Raw genomic sequence first — 18,664 nt, 5'->3', positions numbered from 1 at the left:
TTCGTTTTTCTCATAATTCATAATTGAAGCTCGTAACTGTTATTATTTTGATTAATATTAATCTTTAAGAACCTCTTCATTTTGTTTTTTCTTCCCCATTTTGGTACAAAGAACCTATATATTGATTTAGTAAAAGACAGCTAGGGGGGAAAAGATGCATGCACCTTGCTATTTTTGTATTATATTTGCTTTTGTTTAGCTCACATGATAACATAATATCGTAATTAAGTAATTATTCTATTTATGAAATTATTATTTTTCACTTATTTGTGAATTTATGTACTTCACAAACATTTATATGGTCAAGCATTGTTCGTCTAAATATATATATATATATATATATATATATATATATATATATACACACGCGTTGAGATTTATGGAATAAGTATTTTACATTTTAGATAAAAAAAATAGAATAGTTATTCAATGCATGTGATTTTAGTTTCATATTCTTTTATGAAACAAATTAATCCTTTAATTATACTTTTGTGTGGCTAATATAATATTTTTGTTATTTACTTTAAAATTCTATAATATTTAAGTTGAAGGGTAGACGCGAATGTTTGGGTTGGATATTAGAATCCATAATTATCGAACTAAACAAAGCTTTGAACTTACACAACTTAGTATATGATTTTTTTAATGTGAGATTTTAAAAGAAGTTAGTGTTTAGTTTAGTTTGTTCATTTCATTCGGTTATTTTATATAGTTCTGTTAATTGAATTCAGTTTTCAATATAATTGATTTAATTCGGTTTGATTCATAACGTAGAATCTACTTGTTAATGTTCAATTTATTTCCCAGAACTTCTTTTACATTAGACATTAACAAAAAAAAAAAAGAATGGCTAGCATTTGACTGCAAAATGGTGAAAGTTTTTAGCTTGGAAAACAAGTTAGGTAAACAAGACCTATATAGCATTCTCAATATGCTTGGATAGGATTTTTCTTTTTTCTTTTTTTAAAAAAAAAAATTATATTCACGAGGCTACAAAATAGGCCTCTCAATGCTCAAGATAGTTTGATCCAGTGGTTGAAGATTTGAAGCATACCAGATCCCTCTCTGATTATCTCAGAATCAAGTTATTTGATTCGAATGCTAACTGATACTAACTATCCCTCTTAAGAGACTTGGAGTTATGTTAAAAGTCATAAAGAGGTCTATACTTCCTTTGAATTTCTCTTTCCATTCACTTAAAAAGGTAATTGAGGATTAAGGATGTTGATTTCATCCTTAAAATAAATTATGTTTCCTCTATTTTCATAAGCCATATTGAAGTTTTTGACCAAAGCTGTGTGTGTGTGTGTGTGTGTGTGTGTGAACGTCCATTATAAATCCAAAGACTTTCAAAACATTCTGGAAATTCCAAAATATGTTTGTTTGACCAAAAGAGACAGCAAAGTCACAATCATCACTACATCCCTTATAATATTTGCATAATAATGTTGACCACCTTTCCAAACACTTGTCGTTGTTTCATACATTACTACCAAAATTCACAATTTAAAGTTTACTGTCCATTCGATTGTAAGTCATTTAATTATTTTATTATGAATTAAAATAAGTTATGAAAGTTTTTTCTAACAGTTTTGAATGAGCTCAAGATCCATCTCTGTATTTTATGCAAAAAGTCAAGTGGTACTTTTAACTTTTATTTTGATCTATTGAATATTTCAATTTATAAAATTACATTTATTTAACTGTTTAAATTTGTAAATTTTTTCTATTAAACACTCTAACTTTTAAATTTAAATCAATTAAATACTTATTTAATAGTTGAAATTGAAAAAATTATTCTTTAAAAAGTTGTGCAACCATACATCAAAATCAATTATTTATATGTAAATGCCAAAAATATTAAAAAGAGACTACTATAATTAATACAAAGAGGTATGCAATATTACCAAAATTGATTAATAAGTCTCTTGTAAAATTAAGTGTCCCACAATTTTTTATATGAATATAAGGATGATTTATAGATTTGACCAGAAAAATTACATTTGAAATTCTTTTTTGAGCTTTTATAAAAATTTGTTTAAAATTCATAAATTTGAGACATATGATGGAACATAGTCCTCAAGGTACTCAAATAAAGTTCCACTAAGTTAGATTCCTTGAGTGGATAAGAATAATGCTAGCTCGTGCAAATTTTATTTCAGCTTGGCTGTGTCCAAAAAGTTAAACACATGAATGAATTGGTGGATAGGTCAAAAAATTAATATGAACTCAATCATATCTATCTAGTAAATTTAGTAAACATTAAACATTTAAAAATTTAGTATCATAATTCATACATACGGTACGCTTGAATTTGGTAAATAATTTTTATAAAATTATAAATTTAATTTGTAAAAAATATTTATAGAAATCAGCAGCTTAGTTTATTACTTTTGACAGTTTCGAAATCAGTTGTTTTGAAATAATAAATTAACGTGGTCTGTAGTGGTTGCTCATGTTCTTCGGGAACTGAGCGATTGGCGAGAGTTCCAGATCTTTGTCCAACTTCATACTGGGTCTAGATGGACAGTTGGATCGGGTGGTGGCCATAGCTGGATCTGGCCTGGTCTAGAAGGGTATCTTGCACGGTGGATGGGGCTATTATGGCATCGGAAGGGAAGGTTGCTTGGGGAGCTGTTGTTCGCAATTCATCAGGTCACTTTGTTTGTGGCTACTCTTCTTGGACTCTTGGATATCACTCTCCTAAAGTTGTTGAGGCTATTGCTGTCCGGGATAGAGCTATTTTGATTCTATATTCGAGTGTATGGGATAGAGCTATTGGTCTGAGTTAAAATTGATTTTTTATGCTAAGTTTTTCCTGATTTTTATTAATAAAATATGAGCTATAATTTCAAAAAAAAAAAAAAAATATTGATAGAAAGGAATATTTACAAATTTCCAAAATGAGATTTGTCTTTTAAAAAAATATGAAATACACCATGAAAAGTGTATGAACATTAAATTTCTACATGTTAATCGTATATTGTTAGACAAATTAATTAATTAATTAATTAATTAATATTCTTAGTTATACTAGCAAAAGCATTCTATGGCTGGGTTAGTCTGGTTTACGTGTATCATTTGATTTGAATTTTCAACAAATCATATTTCTGTATTTAAATAATTATATTATATATAATAAAGTTATTTTAAAAGACAAGCACGAGGGCTAATCTTGTTAATATTAGTAATGTAATTGTTTGGCAGGCCTATATAAGACCTAGTTACTAGGGCAACTGCAATGGATTTTTTTTTTTTTTTTTAATCTAAGGACAGCCTAAGAACTTGGTATTTCATAAATTGTCTTAGTTTTTCATTTACATTTTTTTATTCTTCAAGGTTTGATATTAAGACTTCTCATTTTTCATATCTTTTACACCTTATTAATAATTTTTAATTTACATTTATTTAATAAAATAATACTAGAAAAAATAACATTTTAAACTCAAACAATCAAAATTTAAATTTATATAATTAAAATTTTAACTGTTGTATTAAATTCTCAACCGATTCAATAATTAGTCATTAAATTTCAATTGCTCAAAATTCTTAAACCAATTAAATACTTTCCGTCTCATTTTATTTGCATGTTATTTATTTTTTAAATATTTTAAAATATTTATAATGTTTCTAAATTTATATATGTAAACAATTATTTTTCTAATGATTAAAGAACTCATTTAATAATAATCATATTTATTACAATCATTTAAAATTTAATGATTAAAGAACTCATTTTTATGGAGCTTGTACCTTCAATAATTATTTTAACATTAGAATACCAGATACTCATTGAGTTAAAATAATACATTTAGTATGTAGCCTTACTATATCGCACAGACAAAGAGAAAGATAGCTTTAGACTAAACTTTTTTGACCCCTTCCTTTTCTATATTTCTAGTATAATATAAGAAAGATAGCTTAAAAAAAAATTAACATATCTAAAAAGAAATATATAATACTACCACCAGACATCTTTTGATTTAGAAAATTAAATAAAATGTAAATAAATGAGCAAGCGTACGTGTGCATTTTCTGTGTGCTTACGCTTAAGGGGAATGAACCAAACTTTGAGCTCGTAATTTTATTTTACTAATAAAAACAAATAACCTTTGACTATGCCAAACATCTTTGTCCAGATCAAGAAATTAAAACAAAAAAGATAATAAATAATGCTCTGATGTCTAAAGCAGTAATTTTTTTTTATTTATATATAAATCCACTTGCAAAATTTTAAGTAGCTACGAAATTGTAGATGGCAAAAAGAAGAATTGTATAGGTTCATGCACTTATCCAGAAGAAATGAAAATATATATATAGGGATGGGCCGATGGCCAATCTTTCTTTATGATTTATATATAGATTCTTGTTTTTGTTTTATTTAATTAAAATTTTGTAATTATTAGTGGGATACAGTAAATGATTAACAATATCTTTAATTAGAGTTTAGTCTAATTATCTGTTGATTTTCATGACATCATCCTGTGGATTAAGAAGCAAAGGAAGAAGTGTGTCCCACTTGATGTTTCTCGTCAAAGCAGTTAGATTAATCATTGATCCTGTTCGTAATCTTTCTTTTTCTTCTTCTTCTGAGTTTGAATGGTTAAAGAAAAGAAGAAGAAGATTTTGGGTTGTTGAATATGTAAGAAAATTTTTCCATTGATGGTTACTGAAACTGGAAATCTCTAATCTCTGTGGATATCAGTAAAACATTCTTTGAAATATAATTGCACCAACTAATAATATTAAAATGAAGCACTCGTGCAAGATTCAACTTTTCGAATACGAGAAAATATTTAAAAAATGCCACTTCTCAAGTATGAATCAACAATCAACAATTTGGTCAAGACATTATCAAAGACCAAATAATAACAACACAGTCTAAGAGAAGAAATTGGAAGAGATGGATCCAATTAATATACTATGAAGCCATGGTCTTTGAATAAAAGAAATTCAACCCATTTCCCAGTCAAGGATTTGGATTTCCCTTCCAAATGGATAATAATAATTAAGCTTTGCACCATTTAATGAATTTACAGGTTATAAATCATTCAAAGCATCTCTTCTTTGTTTATATTTTTCATGATTTTAGGAATCTGTCTAATGTAATTTCATAAGATAATTGGTTTGACGGATTTAAAATGGATTTAATTTGCAATTTATATTTAATCGAATCTCACTCTGATTTAATTTAGTAAAATATAACATTGATCAAACTCAAATAATAAATTTTAATCGATTTGTTAACGAGAAAAAACTTAAAGCCTTCTTCAAAAACTAATTGCATCTATTTATGAAATGCCAAAAATGTATAATAAGGCAAAACAACGATTCTGTGATTACTTTATCAAACCGCACAAGTAATAAATATTAAACTTTATATATGAAAGTTTATCTCGTAGCTAGCTAGAGTCTTTATTCGTTTTAATAGATTTTATGTTTGGTAGTCTATCCCAAACCTATTATTGGATTATTATTCTCGAAGGTAATACTAATTTTTCTTTTAAATAAAACTACACACGTTGTTCTATATGTTTTTACACCTAATATGAAATGTCCACAGCAACAAGGACTACGAGATAACCCTGAATTAGAACAAGTTGCAGGACAAAGCATATTTATGACGATTAAAGAACCAATAATGTGCCAAGTGGATGAGGCTGAGGCCCCTTCGAGGAGGAGTAGCCACCATCAAGCCCCCAAACCCAAATGAAATCACCAAGCTGACGTCACTAATGATATCCTCATTTGACCTAGCCGCCATACCCCACATGGACCATTTTGACTCACGTGCATTAACTCCTTAATGAGTCCCATTAACGACCATACACATATTTGTGTTTGATGAAAGTGCCCGCCACTTTCTGTATTCATGTAATCGAATATCCTGTCCCTTTTATTGCCGGTATCTTCATTTCCTTTCCTCCTGAATTGTCATCTTCCCTTTCTCCTTTTATTATGCCTATATATACCATTTGCCTTCAAACCCAATTCTCCTCACTGACAATATTACACATAATTAGTAACATTACATTCGAAAAATTTCAAGAAATGGATTCCTCTTTCTTCTCATACCAAACCTACTCTCAATTTTCCCCTGAATCATCTTCTTCTTTTAGTTCTCTCGAATCTTTCTGCAGCCAACCTCTTCCGTACAATGAAAATGACTCCGAAGAAATGTTTCTGTTCGGCGTCCTTAATGAGGCACCCACCTTCTCTGCTAATATGAACTACAGCGAGGTTAACTCAGCAGACTCTAATAATTATCAAGACGAACCTATTCAAGAAATTGCTTATCGAGGAGTAAGAAAGCGGCCTTGGGGGAAATATGCGGCGGAAATCAGAGATTCGACGAGAAATGGAGTTAGAGTTTGGTTAGGAACATTTGATAAAGCTGAGGATGCAGCCTTAGCTTATGATCAAGCTGCATTAGCAATGAGAGGTTCAACGGCTATATTGAATTTTCCCATTGAGAAAGTTTATGAATCACTTCAAGAAATGAAGTATGAATTCCAGGAAGGATATTCTCCGGTTCTTGAATTGAAAAAAAGACATTCGATGAAAAGAAAAGCAGAAAGCAAGAAAAAGAAAGGTAAAGAAGATATGAGAATGGAAAATGTAGTGGTGTTGGAAGATTTAGGTGCTGAGTACTTGGAAGAGCTTCTAACCATCTCTGAGAATGCTACTTCTTGGTGACTTTCACATTTTTTTTTTTTTTTCCTTTTCCATTTTTATTTTCAAAATAGAAAAGGTAAATCAAATTAAAAAATTTACCCATTTATCCACTAATACTCAGACTTCTGAATCTGAACTATTAGCTTATTCGATTCGTTGACTGCTTCAGATGCAAAAGCATTGTTTAAAACCAGTCCAAAGATTTTTTTTTCTTTTTTTTTTTTTTTTAGTTGGTATAAATTTTGTACTTGTTATTTTTTATTTTGGATATGTCATTGTAATGCGTCTTTTTGAAATTCTTGAATGATGAACGAGCAAAGGCTGTTTAATCATGATGTGGTCTTTGACGTTTTGATTAATTAAAGAGGGAACAACTTTTCTTTCACTAATATTTATTATTTATATAATATGTAGTGATTATTAGTTTAAGTGTAGTACAGTTGCTGGATTGTGACCGTTGGTGATAGTTATTGATTTACCCATCCAATAATGCATAATATCGCATCAAACTTAATTTCATTCTTTTGTATTCTAAAAAAATAATTTGCATTTTATAAACTTAATGGATCCCACATGCAACTACTATAGGCCACGTACCGGTATCCTATTTTGTTATTTTACAGACATGTCACCATGGAGTTTATATATATATATATATATATATAATTTCTTTCTTTTTATTACTTAGTTCCAAACAAGAAATTCTCAATTTCTGATGGCCATTCTATATGAACATGTGAATTATGTTTCCTTTAGCCCATTCGAAGTCCATAGGAAAGTTTTGATCAATTCTTATGGGTTAGTGTTACCTAAGATGGGCCTTGGGCCGTTGACCTTCTTCTTACTTTAAGAACAAGCTAGTACACAAAGAATAAAATTAATCTGTGTAAGAATATTCATAAAACCACCAAAAAATAAAAAATAGAAGAAGGATAAGCATCTGCAGATTTGGAACTAAATCCGTTTAAAATCATATTATTATTATTGGTATCAATCTCCAGTTCAGTTAAATTCATATATATCATCCTCATATTGATGTACATGTATGAATATATAGATTTATAATAACCATGAAATTTTTCAAAGATTTGGCGGTGCTGCAACTAGAACACCGGCGGCCGGAGCAAAAGAGGATTGAACAAAAGGAATTATTCTTCTAAATTGCAGACGTTTATTAACCTGCAGGGTCATTCTTGCAAGCTCCATTACGTAGAAATTACGCAAAGCAAACATCGGGTTGTGAGGGCAAGTTATGGGGAACAGCTCCAGAACTCCAACAAACAATATCATTGCAAGCACAAAATGCGAGCCATTATTGCTAGATTTCTTTTGTGCCCCTTGAGTTGTCTTCCAAGGCTTACTTGTAATGATAGATGGTGTCGTTTTATATTCTATATATTAACAATGTCGTTTAATATTTGGTGCGGTCAGCTATGATATACTCAACTTCTTCTTTAGTAGGTGAACCTAAACCTACTCTGCTCTGGTGGTGCCCTTGCGGGCACGTTCCTCTCTGGGTCGGTCTGGTCTAATCGAAGTCAACTGACTTTACGAATTAATAAATTTAGTTCGATTTCAAACAAGATATATTTTTTATGTTTAATTTTTCCAATTCAATTCGATTTAGAATCGAACCGCTCGTTTTCACACCTCAGCCTAGACTGAGCCACTCAAAGTGAGATAGAAAAATAATTTGGCCAAATTCCTGAATTAAAAAAAAAAAAAAAAATGTAACCCCCTAAACTTTGACTATGACCTTATGACCCCTCTCCGGGGTTACACAAAATTCAATTGTTGACTTCAGGTGGTAAATTTGATGATGAATCTTGATGACGGCCAGAGCAAAAAAAGATTGAACAATGGGAATTATTCTTCTAAATTGCTCCATTTTGTAGAAATTATACAAAGCAAAATTCCTGCTGCCATGACAAGTTATAGAGAGTCCCTCGAAAACTCCAGTTGTAAGCACAGCTTGGCCAGCCTCCATTATTGCTAGATTTCTTTTAAGTAGTTTGGAAAATGTAGATTTGTGTCATTTGCGTTGTTTTGAAAGTCTTATTCATAAAACCCTCAATGGTTAAGATGAAATTGAAATGATACCTTTTCCTTTACTTAGAGGTCTTGAGTTCGAATTTTGAATATAAAATCCATTTAAACACTAGAAAGAGAGTGTTTTACCTTTTTTGTGGGTTTGCTTGGCACGGATCCAAAATAATCGGCTCAGTGAACTGGTTAAAAATATATATAAACAAAAAGTCTCATTCAGGTATAAATATTTTTTAGAATAAATATAAAGGTATTTGAGATTAATAATAAATACTAAAATTTCAAATGGATTTTAGTGTAAATAGTTTAAAATTAGCGCCTTTTTCCATCCCAAGGATTAACTCAGACTCTATTATAAATAACAAAGTACATTAATAAAAATTTTCACGATTATGTAAATAGATTTATAATAAGCATGAAATTATTCATGAATTAATAATATACACACACACACACACTTCAACTTTTGACTCGAGACGGTGGTGCATTTGGTGGTGAATCTTGACGACGGAGTGTACTGGCTGCCGGAGGAGTAAAGGATTGAAGATCGGGAATCGTTCTTTTAAACTGTAGACGTTTATTAACCTGCAGGGCGATTCTTGCATGCTTCATTTTGTAGAAATTATGCAAAGCAAGATTTCTGCTGCCATGGCAAGTTATAGGGAGCAGCTGCAAAACTCCGACCAGCAATATCATTGCAAGCACAAATTGGCGAGCCTCCATTATTGCTAGATTTGTTTAGATGTGCCATATTTGAGTTGCCTTTCAAGTCTTATTTATAAGGGGGCATGATGTCGTTTTACATAATATTAACATGCCGTTCTTTACGTTCAACAAATAAAATCCTAGGATTTCAAAGCCTTTCCCTAATTACCGCAAAGTAATTAATTTATTTATTCATGCCGTAGCTAGCTTCTTCCATATTCCACTCCTCCTATTTAATTATTTGCAACTCCAAATTAGGGTTTGAAGTCAAGTTTGCCAACTAGCTAGGGATTGGCTGGATTTGGAGTCAACTACACCAATTTGCAACTTTATGTCTTTGTTTAATTAGCAGTAGCTATATACTTTTCAATAATTAAGCAAGTCAAATTAAATGGATCCATCTTTCATGTTTTGAACAGAAAAAAAAAAAAGGAAAAAATAAGCACGCACCATGATAAATAATGTTCGTTACTAGTTAAAACATATATTTATTTATGTAACTAATAAATTGATCTTATGATAATAATTGGTCTCATTGCATCATGCTCGCCGGAGATGAAGGGTGGTGGTGGATGTATATTCGAAGGTGCACCTTGATGGCGCAAGACGTTAGGCAGCGGAGCAGAATGAGAGACCGGAGTAATTTTCTGATAATGACCACCCGGACGTTTGACATAATGCAACTGAAAGGGCATTATTGTTTCAACTTCCATTCTATAAAAATGCAAAGTAGAAACATCTGATCTGCTTCCATGGCAACTTCTTGGAGCCACCATCAAAATTACTCCAACAACCAGTACTGCTATTATAGCAAACACATTTGAACGATGAACTTCCATTTCTTAATTACCTTACTCTATGTAGGATTTCTGTGTCTCTTAATGTATATATGTTGGTTCCATTCTTGTATATAAATATATATATATAAATTTATATACCTAACCTAATTCAGGTCAATATTGCCATGCAGAATCGCTATCATCTTGTTGGATTAATTAATGAGGCCATAACTCGAGTTGACTGCAATTAGGTTTGATTATTTCACGTTGGAACTTTTTTTTTTTTTTTTTTTAACTTTCGACTTTTGTACATTTTCTTCGACTTTTGATTATTTCACATTATTTATATATTCTCAAAATAAGAGATCTGAGTGTTTGATAATTTTCTTCGCTAGAACTGGAGCATTTGTCCCATATTGGAGGAGTATTAAGCTAGGAGGTGGTGGTGATGATATTGAAGTTCGTTCCCTGATGGTGGCGGTGGTGGGGATCGATCTTCTTCTACGAACCTTTCTAGTCACCACATCCAAATCACGAGAGGTTCTGCCTGAATAACAAGTATGAGATTGTAAAAGCGACCAATAAATCAAGAAAATATAACAAAGAAATATGAAATAGCATTCATCTTTTGGTGCCCAAGTTTTATTTTTATCTCAAACTACACTGTATAAGAGAGTAAGACTACATTATATAGTTGTAAGTTAGAATATGTCCACGAACGAGTAGTTGGGTGCCTCTATAAATTTAATTCAACGTTGAGATTGGAAGCTTCATAGGGGATATCAACTTTTTTTTTATAATTATTTGGAAAACAATTTGTTTACATAAACATCAATCTAGTTGAATTAATTAATGATGCCATGGCTCGAGTTGACTGCAATTAGGTTTTGCTATAGTTTCACATCCATGTTTATTGCCTACCCTTTTGGAAGTTTCATCACTCCTGAATTACTAAAGTTATTGCTTCAAGCTTTTCAGTTTTCAACTATGAATTTGCTGGATATACAAGCTTTTGTTCTTATAAATATTTTCTCTTGCAATTTATTTATTTCAGGATAATTGCTTATAAAGGAGAAATTATGCAACTATAAATAAGCCTTGATGATAAAACAAAGCAAATTGAAGATATACGACTTGCCATTTCAATCCTACAGAGTTTCTGAAAGACTGGTAGCGGTGGTTCACCTCAGCCATCTTCTTCTCCCACCCATATGCTACCCGGCGTCCCCCCACCGGCAAAGAAAGAATCCTGTTTCTACTGGAAACTAAAGGTTTCTTTTTCTTTCCTATTGATGGGTCATTTTACATGTCTATCAGCCAGCCAACCGTTTGTTGGATATGTACTCAGAAATTATAAAGTCACTTTCTTTCTGATCTAATTAGCATAAATACTCGTTATTTTTCTTTAAACTGCAAAGAGCTTTTCCTTTTACGCTGATAATATGTAAAGGTAGACATGTACATAAAAAAAAAAAAAAATGCCTTGAAAATAAAAACATCTTTAATTTCCACAAGCTTTTGAACCCATGATATCCAGCATCAACATGGCGGCGGCGGCGGCGGAGGAGACAATGTCGGCGGTGGTGGTGGCCGAGGAGGAGGACTTTTGAAATGGAAAGGAGGATTAAGCCTAGGAGGTGGTGGTGGGGATATTCTGTCAACCTTTCTAGTTACCACATTAAAATCAGGAGAGGTTCTGCCTGCACAACAGGTATGAAATTGTAAGAGCAACCCATAAATCAAGAAGAAAACCAACAAATATGAAATAACCTTCATGTTTTGGCACCTAATTTTATATCATTATCTCAAACTACATTATATAGTTGTGAGTTGGAACTTGTCAAAAGAGTAGTTGGGCTTCATTCAATTTAATTCAACTACGCGTTTCTTAGGAGATATGAACTCTGTTTTTTATTATATTTTGGATGACAATTTGCTCATATGAAAATGATTGATGTTCCAGTTGAAACTTTCTTTACCTAATTTTATTCTTGTTTAGGTTTTAATACATACTTCTAAAGAAAAATAACATTATCAGGATTTGAACATCTTGCTTACGCGGAAATAACAAACTCCACAGTTCACACTCAGCAAATGGTATTTGTATTACTGAAAGCTTTTTCTTTCTCAGAATTCAGCTTAGCTTTCATAAAATAAAAGGTTATTTTATGAACAATTGAAACACCAGAACAGATGGACTAAAGAGAAGAAGAGAGAATTACACAGCAATTTCAAAACCCGGCAGCCGATGGGTTCCTGTAATTTGATTCGATCTGAATCGACATACATCATTCCAGGCCATTTCAACAATGTAAAAGTTGACACCTTTGCAAACTTTTTGTTAAAATCTGTCCTTTGAGTACACCTTGCCACAATTCTAAAAATACAATGTAACCCAGTTTTCTTTAAACTACACTGTTCTATTGAAACAATAAATTGATTAGAAACCCTGGTTATGGAACACACATCAAACACCTAAACTACTAGTGTACATGTGCTAAAGAATAAAATAAAACGAAGTAGAAGTAACCAGCTAATGTTTCATCTTCAACTGATAGAAGTTTAACCACTCTGGATACCACTTCATTTGTGTAGGAGATTTAATATACAAAACTCATTCCCAACAGAAGCCAACATATAATCAGGATGGCTTCAACCCTTTAACTGCTGCAGCAAAAATCTAGAAATCCAAAGATGAATCTTGTCAAAGCATGGAAATAGAAATAGCAGTCACATATAAAAAAACAACAAAAACAGTTTTTCAGTCCTATGTTCCTTTCTAACCAAGTTTCGATTTTTCATCTTATGCATGAGAATGGTATCAGTACTTACAATTTATACCATTACTTAATTTTAATTTCTTAAAATTTAAAAAATTTCAAGTCTCAACTTAGCATTTTATATAAATATATATACTTTTATTAATTATGTAATATTTTCGCATTGGCTTGAGCCTAGTTAGATTTTGAAAAATAAATCAAAGCTTGTTCCCTGAAATCCAGGCTCATTATGGATTGAGTTGAGCTAAGGGAAAAATGACCAAACCCCATAAATTAGTCAGGCAAGTAGCCGACCCTGCGCACAGGTCTATGCTACAAACATAGACCAATGGGAATTAAATGCTGACCTAAATTTAAGCAATCAAGCATCAAAATCCTTCCAAATTATTGAAACTGTCTGGGTTTGCAAGTAAAAGATTTAAATGCATACCAAACTGCAAAGATGAAACTGTTACATTATATGCATGCTCCTATTCATATTGAACTTGAATTTCTATTTACTGAATGAGAATAAATTCTTTCAACCAATGAAACAAAAAGAAAAAGTACAAAATTGAAAAAATAAATAATACCCGTGAGGTTAAATTAAAAGAATAAGTAAATAAATAACTTAACACCTTAGCAGGAGCTCTGAGCTGTTTTGCATCTGCACGAGTTCGACTATGGCTGCTGCTTTCCACATCCTTGATACCATTGCTTTGCTCCATCTCATTTGACACTGAAGATTCATCATTAGAACCTTCATAAAAGTTGTTCTGTGGCACATTATGCTGTTCCAAAAGTTTGTCTTTCGCTTGATCACTTCTTGTAGAATTAGAATTGCTATTATGGACTGTATTTGTTAAGAAATATTGATCCTTCTTGCTGAACTGAGTAGCAGCTGCACGAGCACCAGCAATGACTGCAGTGAGAGTTGATGATTTCTCCACTTCAGATGCTTTCTCAGGAAGCATGGCAACAGACCCTGGTCTTAAGGAAAAAGGATCACGAGGATTTGGAAGTGGGAATTTTACAGGCATTGGACCTTTAACTGGGATAAGACCTCTAACTGCAGCTTCATAGATCTGTCAACAGTATAAAGTTAGATCTGTAATCCCATGTCAATATTTGCATGCATATATAGAATGAAGCAAATGCATTTTAATTTCTGTAATCCGTACCTTCTTTTCCAAGTTATAAACGCGTTGATAGCCACGCATCTCAAATGGAACTAGCAATTTCTAGATCAAGTGAAAAATAAGTAATTAGCATTTAACATACTAAGTACGGGTTCAAATGTATGGCAAGTGCAAGGGGCATACCTGTGGATGCTCACAAAGCCAGCAAAAATCTGTTTGACCTTCTAACCTTGCCTGTAGGAGAAGAATCCTGATTAATCCGCACAGTTCACAGGATCATCAATTGAAATCAAGTACATGGATGATAAAAAGGTCAGAAAATTGTTTGCCTACCCCTACAGGTATCGCCTCCCAGCTTGCTAGCTCTTCACATTTAACACAGCCAACCACTTCAACACACCCTATATGATACATGAAACCACTATGAGATCAAAATTTTGCCTCGAAAAAGGGTAAAATTAAAAAGGGGAATTTAAGGATGCTCCCTAAAAGGGCCTGTTCACGGGCTGGGCTTGGGCTTTGAAAATGTTAAATTTTCCAAAGTCCCAGCCTGCAACCGAACTGCACAAAAGCTAACAGTCTTTTGACAATGCAGGTTTTTCCCCTTAAGTCCAAAATAAGATTTAAAGAATAGCATAAAAGCAAAGATAATGGGGACAAATAAAGGGTGTGCAGTGAAGACAAAAAACTAGTCAATAATATTAAACCTAGATGTTGCATAACATTTAGACCATATGGTCAAGACACAAACCACTAGTGGAGTAACCATGACTGCTTCAAATTTTTCAACCACTGCTGCTGTATATTAATTTTCATATTGGTGTAACAAGCACACAGTTAACTTACAACTTCCTTTCTCAGTAAACATAAATTATGAGGTAATTGGCCCCAAAATTTACTTAGTTCCAAACTTTGGCGTATGCAAATAGGGTAAAAAGGACACAGCGGTTATGATATAGATGGGGGGAAATAATTTATATGACAGAAGCAGATTGTAACACCCATAATTCAAAACACACAGTGACACAGGATAGCATCAGCAAGCAAACAAATCATTTCGTGAATTTGCAGAAGTCTATAAGAGGGAGGAAAAAAACACAATTAAGTCTTGAAAAATACCAAAATTCAAATACCTAAAAGTCTTGACACTGGATAATGTTCTGGAAACTTAATATCAGTAATGCCATTCAATGCATAGATCTCCCGATAGAAATCCTCCATTGCTTTGATTGTCTCTTCCTCTGGAACTTTACTTGCAGCATGAATCCAAAGGCGGCCTTTAAAAGATAAGACATGATTCATAACAATTAATAGCATATTCGACGGAGGGAACATAGAATATAAGAGAATGATACATTGTACAGCTAATTATGAATTACCCTTGTGAAATTAATTAAGCATATTAGAGCCTCCATGCTCAACCAGGCACTAAACCAGTGTGCTTGAAGAACTCTTCTATTAAGCCCTACGCCAGTTTTAGCTTCCAATTTAAATTAGCATATAGACCAATATTTGGGACATTGGAGACATAAAATGTAGCTTACTACCATGGCGATACTGTTTTGATGAAATTCATAACAGTCTAGACTTGTATTATCAGTTCATGTGCGAAAGAATGAAATTAATGTTTTTCATAAATACCTATTTCACCATTAACATTAAGACATTGCTCAAGTAATATCTTAATCTCACCAGTATAATATATCCTTTTGTTTCCCATTTTTTTTTCTAGCTTATAGTTATTACTAGAGTTAAAATCCACATATCAAAATGGCACGTGATAAGAATGAGTGGTCGTCATGTAAGTGTTTATATGCATTAGTCATATAAACAAACAGAACTTCGGCATTTCACTGAATAAATATTCTCTAAGAACTTTTCAATTTACTGTTATTATGCAGCATTGCATGGACTTTGACACTTGGACTGGCACCACACCATCACCACACCACCTCAAACTCTTCGTATGCTGAAGTCATGGCTTAGTACCTAGTAAACTAACAAAACTTCGTTTTCTACTTATCTTTCTAAATTGGTTTGACAGCATAGAATTTTTTCTTTCATGAAGTGAAATGAAAAGAATGGACCTTTTTGCTCCATGAACAGGGCAGAACCAACCTCCAAAACCGGAGGAGGAGGAGGGGGGTGGGGCAACGAAAAATTTTCCAAAGTTAGGGGGACCAAATTAAAAAAAAAAAAAAAATGTAGCTGCAGAGCCCCACCCCCCACCCCCCTGGCGAGAAGCTCCATCCTTTCCTGTGAAATACAATACTGAACCTAGCACAGGCAGCATGCAAAGGAAAAACTGGCATAAAGTGAAACTTGTTTTCCAAATTAAGCAACAGTCCAAAATTGATCAGCATTAACTAAATCGATTACCCACATCCAACTACATAATGAAACATAAATATAGATTGACCAACCTAGCTTTCTTGACCACAATTCGTATCTTTTAAATCAAGAATAAACAAGGAAATCAGAAGAGCATTTATTATCTCATGGAACACGAAGAAAAGTCGGCTGCATCTGCTACTACTATAGTCAGTAAGCAAATAAGACATTCATTTGTCCAGCAAAACAAATAAAAGTTAAAGATAATTGTCATCCAGAATCCCAAGAATTGATTTAGGGTGAACGGGAGTTAAGCAGGCTCAGCAAAATCTCCTGAAATTTAAAAAAGATAATACAATAACCAAACGTAAATAAAGTACACTCGATTACTCAAGCTCGTACTCACCAAAATTTCCAACCTTTTTTCTCTCTCTCATTAACCAGAAAGACATTGAATGCCTAGAAAGAAACCTCCATGCTCAAATATAATATCCTACAATAACTGGGAACTGCGAATTCGTATTTGCCACAAAATAAGGAGTTTAAGGGGTGAATTACCTCGAATAGGAGCAGGCCAGGACCTGCCTTCAATGCGCTTGATCCCATAAACTAAAAGGGAAGCCCACGGCTGGTGCATGGTCAAACACGGGTTCGTGTAATTACCATGGCTCCTTCCCCCTCCTCCTCCTCCTCCTCCTCCTCCTCCTCCTCCTCCCCTGTTCATCTCTAGTTCTTTGGCCAACTGGGTACCTGATATCTTCGATCTTCTCTTAGTATTCGTGATCGAGAGTTGGAAGCTGGAGCTGTTTCAAGTCCGAGTACTGTGAGAAAAGTAGTTATTTATTTATTTGGTTTTTTTAACATTCTCGTCGATTTTGTTATTTATTTATTTGGTTTTTCTTTTCCAGATTACTTTTTAACTTGTTTTGTTCAGGTCCGCAATACTTGTCTATCCTTTTATTATTTGGAGAAGGAATTTGACTCAAACAAATTAGTGAAATAAAAAGATGAATTTTGAATTACTGATTTATTTTATAAAGGATTAATATATATAAACTATTATTTTTGAAAATTAATTTAAAGGTCCATGAATTTTGTAATTTTTCAATTATATTATCTAATTGTTTGAGTTTATGTAATTTGTTCACTAATTAATTAAAAGTAAGTAAAAAAAAAAATCCCATAATATAATCTTTTATGTTTAAAAATCACTCACTATTTCCTTTTATTAATCATTCTTCATCTTCTTTTTCACTTTCTAATTTGAAATTTAATAAATTAGCTAATACATAATTAAAAAGTCAAAAATTACAAAAATTATTAAAATTAATTTTGTAAAATAGAGATTCTAACTATATTTTATTTCATAATATAGAGGTTAAATAGTAATTCACTTTAAACTTAAAAATAAAGTTAACATTTCAAGTCATTTAATATACGGTAATAATTATTAATCGAGTTTAAAACAAGAGAACTATTCATTTTATAAACTACTTATATTATAATATCCAGTAATTAAGTAACATAAATTATTAAATTGCTCAATAATGAAAAGCTCGTGTCTTAATAAATAAACAAAAATCAATTCTTAGTGCTTTATGTGATTTTTTTTTATTTTTAAGAAATTAAATAGTGTATATATATTTAAGTATTATATTTTTTACCATTGAATTAAGAAATTAAAAAATATTTTTTAATGGAATTGTTAAGAAAAATTTCTTAAAACTATCAAACCATTAAGTTATTTGAATAATAACTTGGGCCTATAGAATCAGTAAATCACTTTCATTTACTATTCAAAAGTGATATGGGATTTTTTTATTTTATTTTATTTTTTGGTTTGTAATTATTTGTGATAATGTTAGATTAAGTTGCTAATAAGTCATTTTCAGTGGTTTGCTGGGCCGAAAGATCAAAAGCATGTAGAGTGTTGTAGGACATAAGTTTATGGGCCCAGTTGGCCCACTACTCAAAGGGCTAGCTCTCTTTCTAGACGCGGAAGCCACTCAATGGCTTATATACTTATTTTCAAGAAGAAGATCGATTTCGAATAATTATTTTTATATAAAAAATAATGTAAAATTCATGAATTTATTTAAAATTTTAGAATATTTCTTTGATTTTATAAATTGGGAATTTATGTATGATTTTTCAATATAACAAAATTTCTTATTTAGTTTTGAATTAAGTTACTTCTCGGAAGCTATTAAGAATTATGATTGTATTCAGC

General features: G+C 31.9%; 2 protein-coding genes across 2 annotated transcripts; one reads left to right on the top strand and one right to left on the bottom strand.

Moving 5' to 3' along the window:
• Positions 1-5,951: 5,951 nt before the first annotated feature.
• LOC105647731 (ethylene-response factor C3) lies at positions 5,952-7,064 on the top strand. The gene has a single exon (XM_012233925.4). It carries the CDS (start codon positions 5,959-5,961, stop codon positions 6,694-6,696), a length of 738 nt encoding a protein of 245 aa, XP_012089315.2. The 5' UTR covers positions 5,952-5,958; the 3' UTR covers positions 6,697-7,064.
• A 5,370-nt stretch (positions 7,065-12,434) lies between these two features.
• On the bottom strand, positions 12,435-17,277 carry LOC105647732 (RNA-binding ASCH domain protein). Its single transcript, XM_012233926.4, has 7 exons — positions 16,993-17,277; positions 15,237-15,380; positions 14,437-14,504; positions 14,287-14,337; positions 14,146-14,205; positions 13,603-14,049; positions 12,435-12,885 (listed from the first exon to the last, which is right to left on the bottom strand). The coding sequence occupies exons 1-7, from the start codon at positions 17,156-17,158 to the stop codon at positions 12,847-12,849; spliced, it is 975 nt and encodes a 324-aa protein (XP_012089316.1). The 5' UTR covers positions 17,159-17,277; the 3' UTR covers positions 12,435-12,846.
• Positions 17,278-18,664: the final 1,387 nt, after the last annotated feature.

The sequence above is a fragment of the Jatropha curcas genome, chromosome 2 (genome assembly GCF_041381405.1).
Source record: "Jatropha curcas cultivar XTBG-Jc1 chromosome 2, XTBG_Jcur_1.0, whole genome shotgun sequence".
Taxonomy (NCBI): domain Eukaryota; kingdom Viridiplantae; phylum Streptophyta; class Magnoliopsida; order Malpighiales; family Euphorbiaceae; genus Jatropha; species Jatropha curcas.
This window is presented reverse-complemented; position numbering and strand designations above follow the sequence as displayed.

Excerpts from the sequence above, each read along its gene's own strand:
- LOC105647731 (XM_012233925.4), top strand. The coding sequence starts at position 5,959 with ATGCCTATATATACCATTTGCCTTCAAACCCAATTCTCCTCACTGACA.
- LOC105647732 (XM_012233926.4), bottom strand. The coding sequence starts at position 17,158 with ATGAACAGGGGAGGAGGAGGAGGAGGAGGAGGAGGAGGAGGAGGAGGG. Across the intron at positions 15,381-16,992 it reads CTGGCCTGCTCCTATTCGAG|GCCGCCTTTGGATTCATGCT; the intron begins GTAATTCACCCC and ends TATCTTTTAAAG. Across the intron at positions 14,505-15,236 it reads TCCAGTGTCAAGACTTTTAG|GGTGTGTTGAAGTGGTTGGC; the intron begins GTATTTGAATTT and ends TGTATCATATAG.